Here is a 16876-nt window from a genome sequence, read left to right as displayed (position 1 = left end):
ACATATCCCTGTAGTTCCTCTGGATAATAATAATAAAGGGAGATTTTTTTTCAGTGAAGGTACATCAACACATCCACATCTTTAACTGAATTTACAGAAAGCAGAACTTACTGAAATTGAAACAAACTATCTATTGAAGAAATTGAGCTTTGAACTCAAAACCGCCCCGTGATGAAACTTCTGGGCGAAGATGGCATCATGGGTTAACGCTTACACTGAAAAATATGTAACGCCAACCTCATAAGTGCATTCAGAAAACAGGAGACAAATGCCCTGAACTTGTGAGTCCAAAATCATATCAGTTGCAAGATCTAATAAGATCTACCAAGAGGGAAAAGTCTGTGTGCCAATCTCTCAAGAACATAGGTGCAAAAACATCCCAGATGTGATAACAGTAGAGCAAATCCAGTGCTGTGGGAAGTGAGCGGGCGTGGGGGGGGGGGGAGGAGATGGTGGCATGCATAGCAGTTGCTCTGCACAGTAATTTGGGACTTGAAAGAAAAAAAAAAACTGTTCGGAAATTGAAGTAAGGCGGACACTTCCACTCAAACCTAGAAACCCACCTCTTATCCCCGGTGTGTTCTTCAGGTCCTTCTGTTTCCCAGAGATGAGAGAACGAATTGAAGACATGGGAAGAGCCCTAGAGCAGTGGTTCTCAACCTTCCAGTGCTGTGTTCATCATGTTGTGGTGACCCCCAACCACAAAATTATGTTTGCCACATCAGAACTGTACCTTTGCTATTGCGAATCTTAATATAAATATCTGGTAGGCAGGATATCTGATATGAGACCCCCTAGGTGGGGGGCATTCAACCCCCATGTTGAGAACCACTGCCCTAGAGAGCAAAAACAGGCTCACCCAGGTCCTTTTCTTTCGTTCATCACAGCTCGTGTAGTGTAAAAGGTTGTGTGAGTATCGAGCTTCCAAACTCAGATCTCCTTCTCAAGCCAGGCCTGTTTACTCAAGCATTCCAGCAGGCGGATCTTAAACTTTGCTGTTTTCCTCTCTCCCAGTTGCTGTCACTGTTAGCCGCTGTGGTACTTGCGGGGATGGTCTCTCTCACAGCCCTGGTCTAGATTATTTCAGCTGGGATGAGATTCAAGCATGTCATTGATCCGTAAATCGGCATTTGCAATGAATTCACTCCACAGTCTCCCTTGATAGCTATCTTTTCTCTAGCCGATCATTAAATAAACATTTGTTAAATATCAAACTAAAAATAAAATATGAGATATTTTAAGCATAATTGGCCAGGGATGGTGGGGGTAATGCACATCTTTAATCCCAGCACTTGCGAGGCAGGGGCAGGTAGATCTCTGTGAGTTCGAGCTAGCTTGGTCTACAAAGGGTGTTCCAAGACAGCCAGGGCTACACAGAGAGACTCTGTCTTGAAAAACAAAACAAAAGAGTAAGTGTCCCCCCGAAAGGACTTTACCATCCATTCTGGGGAAAGGTTTTTGTTTTTTGTTTTTTTGTTTTTCAGATGTGGGATAGTTATATCATGTGAGGTGGAATTACAAGTTTGTTGTTGTCTCCACTTGGAAGTTAAGCATGACATAAGACTATATGGCCGGAAGCTAAGGTAACAAGGGGTGGACTTAAGGTTAGTCTTTGTTATCAACAAGATTTTTTTTTTTTTTAGTTTAAAACACACATTGATCATTTTATTTAATTTTTTTTAATTATTAATTTTTTATTAATTACAGGTTATTCAGTTTGTATCCCAGTTGTAACCCCCTCCCTCATCAACTCCCAATCCTATCCTCTCTCCCTCATCTCCTCCCATGCCCCTCCCCAAATCAACTGATAGGGGAGGTCCTCCTCCCCTTCCCTCTGATCCTAGTATATCAGATCTAATCAGGAGTGGCTGCATTATCATTTTCTGTGGCCTGGTAAGGCTGCTCCCTCCTCAGGAGGAGGTGATCAGAAAGGTATCAACAAGATTTTTAAGAGCGTCTGGAATCAACCTAGAGGTGTGCTTTCTGTGTCCCTGGGATGTACTTTAAAGGAAGCTCACAACAGCCTATAACTCCAGGTTCGTGTCCTCTTCCGGTACCTGCACACATGTGACATGTGACAGACACACGTACAGAGAGAGAGAGAGAGAGATGCAAACAAATAAAATAAAAATAAATAACTTGAATTTTTCCAGTTCCAAGAGTTTGCTTTTCCACTCCAGCAAGTGAATAAGACTTACCACTCTCCCCAATACCTGTTTCTACACTCTGTTTACATGGACAGCTACGGCCCCCTCTTCTCCCAGAGCCCCCAGATTAATGTGACTATAATTTGACTCTTTTCAGAGCACCTCAGGTTCTGAAGCAAGTGATAGGCTGTGGTGATTTGAATGAGAATAACCCAATAGTTTCATATATTTGAATAATTAGTCCCAGGTTGGTGGAACCGTTTGGAAAGGACTAAGAAATGTGTAAAGGAATTTTAATTCAAAACATGGCTGTTCTGGCAAGAGATCACATCCAAAGACCTTCTAGTCTGTGTGATCTGGCTGGATAGGCACTCATTTAATCCCAGTAGACAAAAGCAAACAGATTTCTGAGTTCAAGGCCATCCTAGTACAGAGCAAGTTTCAGGTAAATAAAAGCTTAAATCAAGGCATGGTGATGATACATGCCTTTAATCCCAGCACTCAGGAGACAGAGGCATGCAGATCTCTTCAGTTCAGTTAAGTCATTGAGTTGAGAGGCAATCCAATGGAGCTGAGTTCATGGCAGTTCAGTTTGTGGAATTCAGAGGCAATTTTTTTCCAGGAGAGATTTAGAGATAAAGGTTGAAGAGAGAACAAACTAGACAGAATGAGCCAGAGAATGAGGATCCAGAAGATTAGAACAGATTGCCTAGAGTTAGTTTGAGGCCAAGCAGAGCTATTTAATAAGAAACTGAGAGAAACCAGATTGAATCAGTAGCTTGGAGCCAGAACATCTGAATTGAATCAGGCAGCCAAAGTTTGAAAAGACCTAGACAGGGTAAGCTTTTTCAGCAGTAATTCCCAGAGGCCTAGATTAGATTGTACGGAGGCTAGAAGCTTCTAGGACTAGGCCTAGGTTTGCAGACAGAGGCAGACAATTACATCAAGTGAATAAAAGTCACATTGACATAGAAGTATCTTTGTTGATAAGGTATGTCACTGGGGACGGGATTTGAGCTTTCAAAAATTAATTACCAATTAGCTCTCCCTGCCTCATGCTTGTAGATCAAGTTGCAAGCTCTTAGCTAATGCCACACATGCCTGCTGCCTGGCTCCCCATCATGATTACCATGGACTCTAACCCTCTGAAACTGTAAGCTCTGAATAAACTCATGGTGTGTCATCTCAGCAAAAGAGAAGTAACTAAATAGGCTCTCTTGGCTATTTTGCTATAAACAGAAGGAAAAAAAAAATGAATCCAGTCATTTTTAAAGTATTCTTTCTATCTAGCCATGGAAAGACCTCTGACAAAGAGCTAGATCCTGATTCTCAAACATAGTTCAATAATTTCATACAACACCAAAGTAGGTGAGACATGGGAAGTAGTCATACCACCACTGAATGGTCTCACCTTAGATCCTCCAGGACTGGGCAGTCCTAGGAGCACATGTAAACATGGCTGAAATAGAGCCCCTCCCTTCCCAGCATATACACATACTTGACCTAGATCCTTGGACCCTCAGGGAGCCCTGAGGGTCATATCTGCTGTTAAGAGACCTTCAGTTGGTATCAGTAAGAGTGGCAGACATGTTCTCCCTCCTTCCCTCCCTCTTCCTTTCTCTCCCTCTTCATTATTATATCCTTTCCTCAGTCAACTATCTACACTTTGTACCCTGATTATGAAGTCACTGAGTATAATTTTTTTTAAATTAGGCAAGTCTACAGTACCAGCACTTGGTATATAATCATATAATATGCAATTTTATACTTACCTGGTATTCCCTTTTCTGAGGCCTGTAATGGAAGTTTTTGGTTTCTTTAAAAACTCAGTTATGTTATGTAAACCTGTTTTTTTTTTTAGTCTCAAGTGTGAAATTTTAATTTGGGCTTTAGTTAGTCTGCAGCTGATAATTGCCTCCTGAGAGGTATGGTCTTTTGCCTGCCTCGTGCAGCACAAAAGAGAAGCATGGTCTAGGACTCTGAGGGATATGAGGGCCCAGAAAGAAAGTGTGGCAGTTTGGAGAGACCAGCGATGGACAGTGTGGTGGTTTGGAGAGACACAGCAGAGATGTTTTGAAGTACAGTAGCTTGGAGAAGATAGACAGGAGAGACTGCTTGCTGTGTTTGCTGTTGATGGAGATTGGTACAGAGCCCCCAAAGAACCCATTGACCCTAGACAGACAGGAGAAGTAAAGGTGGCTACACCCCTCTTCCCACTAACTTTCTCTCTCTTACATAGGGTTAGAGCATTGGTGGAAGGGAGGTAGAGGCATACATACTCCAAATAAAATTGAGTTTAAAAATGAGAGCAACAAAGGCCATGCTGTAGTTCAGAGCAAAAAGAGTTTCTCGTTTGTCTTCTAAGGCACCTGGACGGTCAGACCTACCTTTTCTGCTTGGATGCTTTTGAGTTCCCCCAAAGCCACACTAGTCCAGGTTGTGTTTGCACAGCCCTGGACTCTGACTAGCTCTGCTCTGCCTGTTTAGTCTCTGACATTGGTGGCCCCAATGTGCAACTTCTCGGAAGACCACTTCTAATGTCAGGACTCTTTTCTCCTAGCCTGCCACTAAATTTCCTTTAAAATGGCCTTTCTGGTGTTTCCATGGTCCTGTGAACCATCCCTCAGGACTCCTCTCAGGGTTGGTTAGTCCTCAGAAGACACCAAGCAGCCTTCCATGCCCTTTCGCTAGTACTCATTCTCTCATCTCCAATGCCACCATGACCTGGCCTGTGCCACAACCAGAGCAGGTCCTTGCAAGATGCTTCGGACACAGGAATACTCAGATATCCTTCTTCAACCCCAGGGAAAAGGAGGTCCCAGCCTCTCACATCAGCAGAGGTCAGGAGTTACTCTTCCAGACTTCCAGGTGAGTCGTATCCAAGAAAGGAATTGAACCTCGTTATGTGCCGTCATTCACCCATGAGCTCTAAAAGGTGAGAGACCTCCCCAAAGCAGAGCCTTAAAGATGAGAGAGGGTGAAAGACCTCTCCAAAGCAGAGTCTCAGAAATGAGAGAGGAAGCAGAGATCTGGGAAAAGGCTGACCTATTTGAAGAGGATTCTTCAAATAGAAAGGACACAAGGCAGAGGCCAACAATGTGTTTTTCATTCTAGGCCACGTGTTTAGAGATCCTCTGTAAGTACTCTAAAGGTCAATGTTGAGTCCAGAGGACCTGTAAATATGAGGGATAGATGAGGTGACAAAAACAAAGTCCCTGTCCTTGAGGAACTTCCAGTCCTGCAGCTGAGACAGAAATGAAGGTGAATGCTAAGCAAGCTAACATTGAACAGGCATTGTGACAGACAACAGCACTGGAACCTCTGTGGGGAAGGGCAGCCTTCTCCACCTGGAGGAGCAAAGGAGGTGGACTTTGAATCTGGCTTAGAGAAGGAATAGAAAGTTATTAATTCAGAAATGATAGAATTGGAGAGCACCCCCCAGCAAGAGAGAACGTGGAAAGAGGAAACGTTCCCAGAACACTGAGGACAGACGATCAAGTTCTCATTCCCTCTGGTGTCTTGGGCACTAACTACAACCAGAAGATGGCCGTCTTTGTTCACTAGGTTGGAGATTACAGCTTGCTCTACAGTGAATCCCCAGCATCTGGTGAGTCATTTGTCATATGAAGTCACTTGGCCACATTCCTATTGTGTTCACCTACTGTATTAATGAGTACAAGGTAAGTTCTCACGGACAGCTATTAAAACGATCTAAAGGGAAACTGGAAAAAGAAAAAATGTGAAACAACACAAAAAAAAACTCTTTTACAAGATCTGACTCATGACATTGTCTTAGTCATTCTTGTGTGCAAGAAAAGCTAGACAAGAGACGGGAGGCGACTGGCAAAGTCTGAGAACTTGGCGGGCGACCTAGGCTCTAGTTGTGCAAGTAATCAAGGAGCACCTTGCTCTTTCAGCCTATAGCCTGTACAAGTCACCCAGCATAAGCTCTGTGGTCCTGCACGGAGCTTGCTGAGCCATGGTTTCCAACCCCAGCCAGGTGACTGCAGGCATAACTTGAAAAAGAGAGCACCAGGAAATGGCATGGGTCCTCATCCTGGGCTCCCATCTTCGATCACACTCAATGGAGAGAAATTTAAATCAATCCCACTGAAATCAGGGACAGGGCAAGGCTGCCCACTCTCTCCATATCTCTTCAACATAGTACTGGAAGTCCTAGCTAAAGCAGTAAGACAACTAAAGGAGATCAAGGGGATACGAATCAGAAAGGAAGAGGTCAAAGTTTCACTATTTGCAAATGATATGATATGAGCGACCCCAAAAATTCAACCAGAGAACTCCTTCAGCTGATAAACACCTTCAGCAAAATGGCTGGAAACAAAATCAACTAAAAAATAATCAGAAGCCCTCCTGTATATCAAAGACAAAAGGGCCAAGAAAGAAATCAGGGAAACAACACCCTTCACAATAGCCACTAATAACATAAAGTACCTTGGGGTGACTCTAACCAAGCAAGTGAAAGACCTGTTTGAAAAAAAAAACTTTAAGTCTCTGAAGAAAGAAATTGAAGAAGATATCAGAAGATGGAAAGATCTCCCGTGTTCATGGATCGGTAGGATTAACATTGTGGGGGTGAGTAAGGGCTATTTAAGCCTAGGGGTTTGGGGGGTGAGTGTACAGCATTGGCTGGGCTGAGGTTCGGGGAATGCTTTATTGGCATGAAGAGGAATTGCAGGTGCTAGCTGGACATGTTCCTTATAAGGAAATAGGAAGTTTTTACCTGAAACCTGGCTACCAGGCTGTGAGTACCTGGTAGCAGAGGCAGGGGTCACAAGGCTACTTTCACCAGGGCAAGCAGGCCCAGAACAGGAAGGGAGCAGTTCTCACTCCTGCAGGCCTCAAGATGAGATTTTCGGGACTTAGACTCATCTCGACCTCACCCTTGCTCCAGGCTGCTCAGCTCCCCAGCCCCACGTGCTCCACCCCCCTGGTCCACAGCGCTGCTGGAGGCTGCAGAGCCAATCATTGCTCTGGAAAATGTCTACGTGGCCGCCATGCCCTACTGAAATACAGACTTCAGGCTGTATTATTGTAAAGTACACACATCCCCGGCGGAGCCTGCCCAGGGTCTCTCCCACGTGGCCTCCTTGAAGATCACACTTATTCCCACTGGAGCTTCTTGTGAGATTCAAAGCAACCCAATCAGGTGACTACAGAACCTTCCCCAACTTCTCGAGCAACCCTCTACTGCTCCCAGCCTCATGCCCTTCCTATCTGAGCACTGTTCCTTTCACTCAGTCCTGATTCTAACCCCTCCTTCGTCAGGAGAACCGCAAGGACCCGCTTTCAGGCTACAGGACTGTATTGATGCAGTACTGAGTCAGCACAGCTACTAGCACCTTCTCCAGTCCCTGTCCTGTTTTCCCAAGCGAGGTCCAGTTCCTTGGGAACCGAGAATTGACACTTTTTCTAGAAGTCTCTTGGGATTAAAGTATCGGGTCTTACCTCCTCCCTGAGACCTACACACACACACACACACACACACACACACACGTACCTGGGGTTTCGATAATATAGCTGTTTTTCCAACATCAATCCTGACAATCCATGTGTTGGAGAAGTCCGTAAGAAACCGGAGGCCACAAGGACCAGCTTATGTTTAGACAAGGTGCTGATATGAATAGCTGGCATGGGCCAAGATGGCTAACACCAGAGGGCCATGAGTCAGTACAAAATGGCTGACACCAAATGTCCGAGGTACACAGAAAAGTAAACAGTGCTGTAATCTGTTATTTAACTATTTCTGGCAGGACGTCACTTTTACCTGACTCTATAAATAACAGCCTTGGGGTCAGAGGCATTTGCCTCTCCTTTCTCAGCCTCCTGTGTGCCCCATACTGCTATGAAGCCTGTGTGCCTGTCTGCATGTGTGTCTATGCCTGCCTATATGCAGCTCATGTGTGCCAGTGGGTGCCAGCATGTGCAGCATATAGCTGGGTACATGCTAGCCACTGCCTGCCTAGCAGCCTTTGCCCAGAGTGTATGTGTAAATGAAGAGCTAACAGCAACACTCTGTTGAAAATCCTTTTCCATACCCCGGTGAGATCTGGGAGTCCTGTGCACGAACCTCCCTCTGAGCACTCTAACAGCTCCTGAGAGAAGCAGAACCTGAGACTCCCGGGTCCCACCCATTTCTCACCTGGAAGCCAGTAGCACCAGGACCAGCCCTTCAGAGGAGCTGGCACTTCTGGCAAAGGGGAACACCTGTAACGACACCTGTAAGCCTACACTTGGGAGGCAGAGAAAGGGGATCCTTGAAGGAAGCTGACTATCTAGACTTGTGGGACTCAGTGAGCTCCAGTGCAGCAAGAGAGACTCAAACAAAGAGGGAGCACAATTGAAGAAGACACCTGACATCAAGGTGAACCTGTACATAGGCTTGTCATACACACACATGCAAACACATATGTACACATGCATGGGAAGGGAAGGAAAGGGAAGGGAAGGGAAGGGAAAAGGGGGAAGGGAAAAAGGAAAGGCAGGGTAAACTCCATCTTTCTGTCATTACCTCCTGGCTAAACCTGTCTCATTTTTCCCTGTGACCCAGTCATGGAAGGCTTTATTTAGGAATTCTTAGGGTGTCTGGGAGCTAGTTAGCCTCAGGCATTGGTTTTATATTCTTCAGGGTATGCAGGGTAACCTGGAACAGGGAAGTGTGAGCAGCTCCAAGAAGCATGGGGTTGTTCCTCCCTGTAAGATTGTGGCAGAAGTGATTAATGGATGGTGTCTTGGCCAGGCCATACTGACCATCCCAGGAGTCCTATCTAAGGCAGCTGAGCCATCTTACCACTACACCATTGGGTATTTTAAGTATAAAGTCTTGTCACCTACAAATAGGGATAATTTAACTTCTTCCTCTCCTATTTGTATCCCTTTAATATCCTTCCCTTTCTTATTATTGTGCTTATGACTTGGAATGCTGTACTGAATGAGAATAAAAAGAATGAGTGCCCTAGTCTCAGTCTTGAAGTGTTTCAACTTTTTCCCAGTTAATATAATGCTATCTGTAGATTTGATAAATAGACCCTTTGTATGTTGTGATATTGTGGTAGTTTGAATAGGAATGACCCCCATAGACATAGTATTTGAATGCTTGGACCATAGGGAGTGGCACTATTAGGAGTTGTGGCCTTTTTTGGAGTAGGTGTGGCTTTGTTGGAGGAAGTGTATCACAGTGGTGCAGGCCTTGAAGCCTCCAAAACTCAAGCTACCCAGTGTGAAGTAGAGTCTCAGCTGCTTTTCCTCATCTATTGTGATGGTGATGTGACTCCTATCTGTTGTACAGCTCTTTCCTCCATATTGAAACATTCCCTCCTGAAGGTCAAAGAGAAGCTAATAAGTCTCCCGTAGTGAAATAACTAAATAAATAAATTATAAGTCTCAGGAAGTTCCTGAATCGCATGAGATTCATATGGCCCCTCCCCAAAGTTGTATGAGCAGTAACAGTTGCTGGGGAGAGGAGATCTACAATCAGCTAAGTGTCTGCAAGTTGTGCAAAAAATAGCAGGATGTAGTTATTGTGAGTGGTCACCCATGCTAGAGCGGGCTTTTTGGTGATCCATGTTCCTATACCCATAGTCCTGTAAGGAATCTCAATAAACTCAGTTTTTCACTAAGCCAGCTGGGCTGAATTTTATAACTTTATAATTTTATAATTGCTGTATATGGGATGAATAGACATTTGTTGATGGCTCTCCAGGAAATGTCACACACTTACCCATTTACTTAATGTATTATAATAACTGAGTTGCATGTGTAGCCATCTGTGCACTCCTTGAAGCAAAACCAACATGTTTGTGATGCATGCCCTTCTTAAGATATGCTTGAACTAGATTTGCAAGAATTTCATTAAGATTTTGTATCTATGTTCATCAGGGAAGTTGGTCGGTTTTTTTAATGTATTAATCGGTTTTGGTAATTGTGGCTTCATAGAATGGGTTTGGTGACTTTTCTTCCCTTTCTATTTTATGGAACAGTTTGAGGAGCATTGATGTTGGGTCTTTTTTGTTTCTTTGGGCAGATGGCTTTTGTTGTTGTTTTTCTGATATATTTATGTATGTGTGGTGCACAAGTGTGTTCACATGTGAACGGGTGCACCTCTTGGGGGGTACCTATGCACATCGTGTTCGTGCGTCTGTGTGTTCATGCATGCTGCGTGCATGTGTGTGTGTGTGTTTGTGTGTGTGTGTAGAGTCCAAAGGCTGACATCAGTTATCTTCTTCCATTACTTCACTTTATTTATCTGGGCAAGATCTCTTCCTGAACACAGTGATTGCCAATTCCAGCTATCCAGCTTGTCTTGGCTATTCTCTTTGTCTCTGCCTTGCAGGCAGCGCCTTGTCTGCTGCCTGCTTTTATGGGTTTGGGGGATCTGAACTCTAGTCTTCAAATGTGCACAGCAAGCACTTTATTCACAGAGCCATCTCCCAATGTCAGCTCTTCTTCAAAAGTTTTGTAGAATTCACCAGGAAACCTAAACACTCTGGGCTTTTCTCTAGAGGAAGACTTCTCACTGTGGCTTCAATCCTCTTGCTATGGATCTGTTTGCTTTGTTTATGTCCTCATTTTAATCTTGGTAGATCATATATGCCTAGGAATTCATTTGTTTCTTCCAGATCAGATTACAAGTTTTTAAAGTATTTCCTAATGATTGTCATTGCAGTCTGTTATAATCTCCCCTTTAATATTTATTTTATTAATTTGGATCTGCTCTTTTTTTTTTTTAGTAGGTCAGATAGAAGTCTGTCAGTCTCATTGATATTTTTAAGGAATCAATTCTTTGTTTGATTGGTTGTGCATTACGCTTTAATTTCTATTTAATTTATTTCTGTCCCGATCTTTACTTTTTCTTGCTGCATGCTGCTTCAGGATGTCCCTTTTTCTTGTTTTTCTAAGACTTTAAAATGTGTCCCTAGGTGATTTGCACTCTCTCTGTTTTATTTTTATTTATTTATTTTTTAATGTAAGTGTTCTGTGGTGGTTTACATTGGCTCATGTATTTGAATACTTGGTCCCAGTTAGTTGAACTGTTTGGGAAGCGTTAGGAGGCATGGCCTTGGAGGAGATGTATCACCGGGGGCAATCTCGACCTATGCTGTTCCCAGTGTGATTCTCTGCCTCCTGCTTGCAAATCAAATTGTTCCTGTGGTCATTCCTTCACTCCACCATCATGGGCTCTAACCCTCCGGAACCATACGCCCAGTTAAACACTTTCTTTTACAGGTTGCTTTGATCATGGTGTTTTTTCACAGCAATAAAAAAATAATTAATATACACTCATTATTATGAAGTTTCTTCTTAGAACTGCCTTAGCTATATCTAAAGTTTCTGGTTAGTTTTATTTCTTTTTCATTTGATTCTAAGAAGTTTAGATAAAATAAAATTTAGGGGCTGGAGAAATGACTCAGCAGTTAAGAGCACTGGTTGCTCTTCCAGAGGTCCTGAGTTCAATTCCCAGGAACTGCATGGTGGCTCATAACCATCTACACTGGGAACTGATGCCCTCTTCTGGCATGAAGGTGTATGTGCAGAGAAAGCACTCATACAGTAAATAAATAAATAAATAAATAAATAAATAAATAAATAAATAAATCTTTTTTAATTATATGAAAAGATTTAAATAAAAGTACAAATTAAAAACAACTTAATGATCAATCTAAAGATGGAATTTGAATATTTAAACACACACACACAGTATTATTTTACCCAGGCCTCTGACATTTTGTGCTGGTTAATTATTTTGCCAACTTGACACAAGCCGGGGTCATCTGGGAAGAGAGAACTTCAGATGGGAAAAATGTCTCCATTAGATTAGTCCCAGGCAAGTCTGTGACACATTTTCTTGAGCAGTGGTTGGTGTAGAGGGGCCTAGGTCCATATGCCTGCACAGAGAGCATTTTATTCACTGAACCACCCCCCTACCCTGAAATTCTTAAACTAATGCAATATACATAGATTTAAATGTGGGGATGAAAAACAGACAAAAATGACATAGATTCAAAAGTTAAGAGTGATTCTATATGATCACTTCGCCCCATTTTCCTTCTTTTTTTATTTTTTACTTATATTTTTAAGCAATCATCACTAAATGAAAAACACTTTTATTAAAACTAAGTGTCTACTTGCTCAACTATGTTCATAGAAGCTTTATTTGTAATAGCCAGAAACTGGAAACCATCTAGATGTCCCTCTAACCAAATAATGGATAAAGAAAATGTGATACCTCCCCCTGAGGGGGAAGCAGCCTTGCCAGGCCACAGAGGAAGACAATGCAGCCAGTCCAGATGAGACCTGATAAGCTAGGGTCAGATGGAAGGGGAAGAGGACCTCCCCTATCAGTCGACTTGGAGAGGGGCATAGGAGGAGATGAGGGAGGGTGGGTACAATTGGGAGAGAATGAGGGAGGGGGCTATAGGTGGGATACAAAGTGAATAAACTGTAATTAATATAAAACAATAAAATTTAATCAAATAAAAAAAAAGAAAAGAAAATGTGGTACATCTATACAATAAAATACTACTCAGCATTAAAAGCAAAGACATCATGCAATTTTCAGGCAAATGGATGGAACTAGAAAAGATCATAATGAATGAGGTAACCCAGACTAGAAAGACATGCATAGTAGGTACTGACCTATAAGTGGACATTAGCCATAAAGTTCAGGATAACCGTGCTACAATCAATAGACCCAAAGAAGCCAAGGATGGCTCAAGGAGGATGCTTGAATCTCACTCAGAAGAGAAAATAATATAGTCATCTGAAGTAGATGGAGGGAGGGAACTGGGTGGGAGAGGAAGTTGAGAGGGTAACAGGGGTGGGGATCAGGTGTGAGGAGAACAGGGGTGGGGTAGGAAGAGGACTGGGAGAGAGAACAGAAATCAGTAGGAGGGGCATCTCTGGGACAGGGGAGGCGCCCAGGAGTCTATGGGGGTGACCCTAGCTGAGACCCCTAGCAGGCTTCTAGAGGTTAAGGAGCCTGAAGTTGTCACCTCCTGTCGCCAGGTGGGACTTCCAGTGGAGGGAGGGGACGCCAATCCACCCATAAAAACCTCTGGCCCAAAATTTGTCTTGCCTACAAGAAGAATAGGGATAAAGATGGAGCAGGGATTGAGAGAATGGCAAGCCAATGGCTAGCCCAACTTGGGACCCATCCCATGGAAGAGAGCCAACCCCTGTCACTATTAATGCTATCCTGCTATGCTTGCAGACAGGAGCCTAGCGTAACTGTCTTCTGAGAAGCTTCACCCAGCAGCTGATAGAAACAGATGCAGAGATCCACAGCTAGACAATAAGCAGAGCTCAGGGAGTCATCTGGAAGACTAGGCTTCCTGTCAGACCTCAGAGGGAGAGAATACATAAGTTCTGCTTCAACTTGAAGTGACAGGGTGGGTTGGTACACCTTGCAGGCCTCCCCTTCTCTGAGATGAAGAAGAGGGTAATGGGGGTAGGGAGTATGAAAGTGGGACTGGGAATGGGGGAGGGGCTATGATCAGGCTGTGAAGTGATTAAATAAATGAAGGAGTAAAAAAGAAAAAATATCAAGAACTAAAGATCAAACTCATGATCATGGTATACATGCATGCAAATAGGCAATGAAGTTATTGTTCTGTACAATGACCATATGCTGGTAGAAAAGGGAAAGACTAAAAATAGAAGAACTAAAAGGAAGATCTAAAAATATCAGACTGGCACAAACTTGGAATATGGCAAGAAGAGGAAGTGGGGAGGAAGAGGGAGAGGAAGAGATTTTTTTTTTAATTAATAATAAACTTGCCCAAGGATTCTCTTCATAATCACTTTAGCTGAGACCAGGCTGCACTGTCTAGTCCTTAGAGATAGTAAGGGACCTTAAATATATCCCAAAACTCTAAGGAAGTAACTAAGCAGCACTTCTTCATCTCAAAGTTATAGAAATCTGGCTCATGCCTGACTTGGCTGGCACAAAGTCTTGGGAGTTAAAGGAGCTGTCATTAATACATCCATGGAACCCTTCCACAGTGTTCAGGGTTCAGCCAAAAGGGTCCCTGATAATCATCACTGCAAGATATGCTGAGAGTCGCAGCACCATCTTTCTCCTCCCTTCCGTGGAATTCCCAACAGGCCCCCAGAGCAAAGAGGTGCCCCACCTAGCTCCCTTGTCCATTCATTCTTTTTACAAGAGCTCCTGGGCCCTGCTTCAGCAACATGGACATTTTCCTCCCTGATCCAAGCACCCTTTCCAGATTTTTGTGCCATGTGCTGAGTTAATGCTTCCTTTCGGCTTCCAGAAAGTTTCTTCCTTTGAAGTCGTCTTCTTTCCTCGGATGCTTCTCCCCTCCCTTTGCCCAAACACGTGACATAGGAACAGCATTCACTGGTGTGACCTCATTAAAGCTCCACAGCTGGTGAGCAGGACAGCGGAGGCAAGCCCTGCTGACTGTACTGTCAGTCCACCCCTCACGACCTACACCGAGCCTGCTTAAGCTTTCTCCATACAGGGCAGTGGCAGTTCCCTCATTTCCTACCCTGAGAAATGGATTGTGAGCCTTAAGGCAGCCTTCCCTTTCTCCCTCTCCGTCTCCTGTTTCCACTCCTTCCTCATCCCCCCTGTCTATCGCACTTTCACGGCTCGCAGCTTCCTTTTAAATGGAATAGTCCTATCAAAGTATAATGATGATGGCAGCACCAAATGAAAGCCCTGCACTTAGCACAACAGCAATTGTAAAGTGACATGGAGTGTTCTCTCAAATGGGATCTAAGAAGTGAGGAGCTCACCTCAGGAAGGAAAGGGTGGGACAGATTTGAGAGAAGCTGTCTCTGAAGCAGCTCTTTCTGGCAGAACACGGACATGATGAAATGGGTTGAAGAACTGGGAATGCAAATTACCCCATTTGGGACACAGAGTTCAGCACTGGCAGAGACTTGTATTCACAGAAGGAAGAGGCTTGATGAAGCTTCATCCTCAGGGGAAAGATGAAGAGCAGAAGATCAACACCAGGAACCATTACAGGAAGAAAATTGAAGATTGTCTACCAATGGTGACTCCAAAAGCTGCCCAACCACCATGCTCAGAGAGTGAGTGCCTTCATGACAATGAGAAACTAGGCCCAGTCTTCACTAATGATTAGAACATAGTGTTTCAGGTCAGGGAAGCCCTAAGAGGCCAGGTGACTGGGTATTGCCACCACTCAGTAGAAAACAGAGAACACAGAGCTAGTTAGAGTTCCTCAGCTAGGGACTGCATGAACAAGATGCCTTTCACATTTTCTCTGGGAAAGGAGGATTTGAGCTGCTTTATCTTCAAGGTTGTCAAAGAATGTAGCCATCCTTTGCCAGGTTGGGAACTCTAAAACAACCATATAAAGCCCAAGGAAGATCTAGGAGGAAGTGCCTGAAGCCAGTGATCCTGCTGGACGGCAGCAGGCAGGGTTGGAAGGCAGGCTGGGACAGAGCAGGACACAGCATCTCCTCCCAAGCTAAGGACAGTAAGTCACTGGGGATTTTATTGCCAGAGAAGTCATATCATCCAAAGCAGCCACACGCTGGCAGGACATCCTTGCCTTAAAAGGATAAAGAAATATTCCTCTAAAAACATAGTCTTGTCTTCTCAGAGGAAAATATTATCTGTAAGAAATTGGACTTTCTTCCCCAGGGAAGAGCACCCCAATTTGTTGTTCAGTACCAAGTGGCCAACTCTAAAATTATACACATATAGGTAACATTACACAGAATGAGTAGATTATGTGTATGTATTGAGGACACACACAGAGACATATAAACACACAATTAAAGGAAAAGAGTCCATGGTTTTGAGAGAGAACACGGAGGGGTACATGGAAAGCTAAGCAACCTTCCTAATGCTGCAGCCCTTTAATACAGTTCCTCATGTTGCAGTGACCCCAACCATGAAATTGTTCTCACTGCCACTTCCTAACTATAATTCTGCTACTGTTCTAAATCATAATGTAAATATGTGATAGGCAGGATATCTGATGTGTGACCCCTGTGATCCCTGTGAAAGGGTCATTCAAACACCCCCCACCCAAAGGGGTCACAACACACAAGTTGAGAACCACTGGGTTAGAGGGAGGAAAGAAAAATGGAGAAATGATTTTTTTAACTTCAAAGAATAAATAAACAATTTTAATAAATTAAAAAAAAAAGAAGTTAGGTCCAGTCTTGACCGTAGGGCTGTGGGTGGGGGCTAATAAGTGGGAGTTAATTGTTTTCTATACAAAACCAATGCAAGTTTTGTACAGAACAGTGACAACTTTGATAAGGGTCCTTCAATTCCACTAACACAGCTGTCTCTCAGTCTAAAAGAAGTCTTCGTAGGCGCACTTCCCACTCCTCATTTCAAGTTCAGCCATGCTCTGCGCTGCATCCTCTGTTTATCTGCGAAGTCTTGACACCTTCTGTTGTCCCAAGATCAAAGTTTCGGGTTGACGTTGTGTACAAGCGTGGGAAGTCATTCTGCAGTACACTGGGAAGACGGGATGGCAGGACACTCACGAGTGCTTGGGGTAGCCAGGAAACCTCCAGACGCGCCCTCCAGCTCTTCTCCAACACCAGCGGCAGCCCCCATTCCAAACAACAGCAGGCTGGGGCCCAAAAGTGCTCTTTGTGGCCTTGGATCTGTCTAAGCACCGTGACAGAATGAAGGACATGCAAACTCGTACCTAACGGTCTCCCTTGGAGGCTTAGCTTGCGACATCCCAACACTTGGCCTC

The 16876-nt window shown here is 43.9% G+C and overlaps 1 protein-coding gene and 1 long non-coding RNA gene across 4 annotated transcripts in view; one reads left to right on the top strand and one right to left on the bottom strand.

Annotated features, from left to right (window-relative positions):
- Srd5a2 (steroid 5 alpha-reductase 2) overlaps positions 1–9231 on the bottom strand; it is a 65402-nt gene extending 56171 nt beyond the window's left edge. The window contains exon 1 of the mRNA XM_060364571.1: positions 7666–9231. Coding sequence (XP_060220554.1) covers positions 7666–7799 — 134 coding nt within the window. The 5' untranslated portion in view covers positions 7800–9231. The remainder of the gene's footprint in view (positions 1–7665) is intronic.
- Positions 5305–16876, top strand: part of LOC132646383 (uncharacterized) — an 83168-nt gene continuing 71596 nt past the window's right edge. The window contains exon 1 of one of the 3 annotated variants that reach the window (XR_009584615.1): positions 5305–5754. This is a non-coding gene — a long non-coding RNA (uncharacterized LOC132646383). The other 2 variants (XR_009584616.1, XR_009584617.1) reach the window with 2 other exon arrangements.

Source organism: Meriones unguiculatus, chromosome 1 (genome assembly GCF_030254825.1).
Source record: "Meriones unguiculatus strain TT.TT164.6M chromosome 1, Bangor_MerUng_6.1, whole genome shotgun sequence".
NCBI lineage: Eukaryota > Metazoa > Chordata > Mammalia > Rodentia > Muridae > Meriones > Meriones unguiculatus.
The sequence above is the reverse complement of the archived record's forward strand: the minus strand, read 5'-3'. Positions and strand labels throughout refer to the sequence as shown.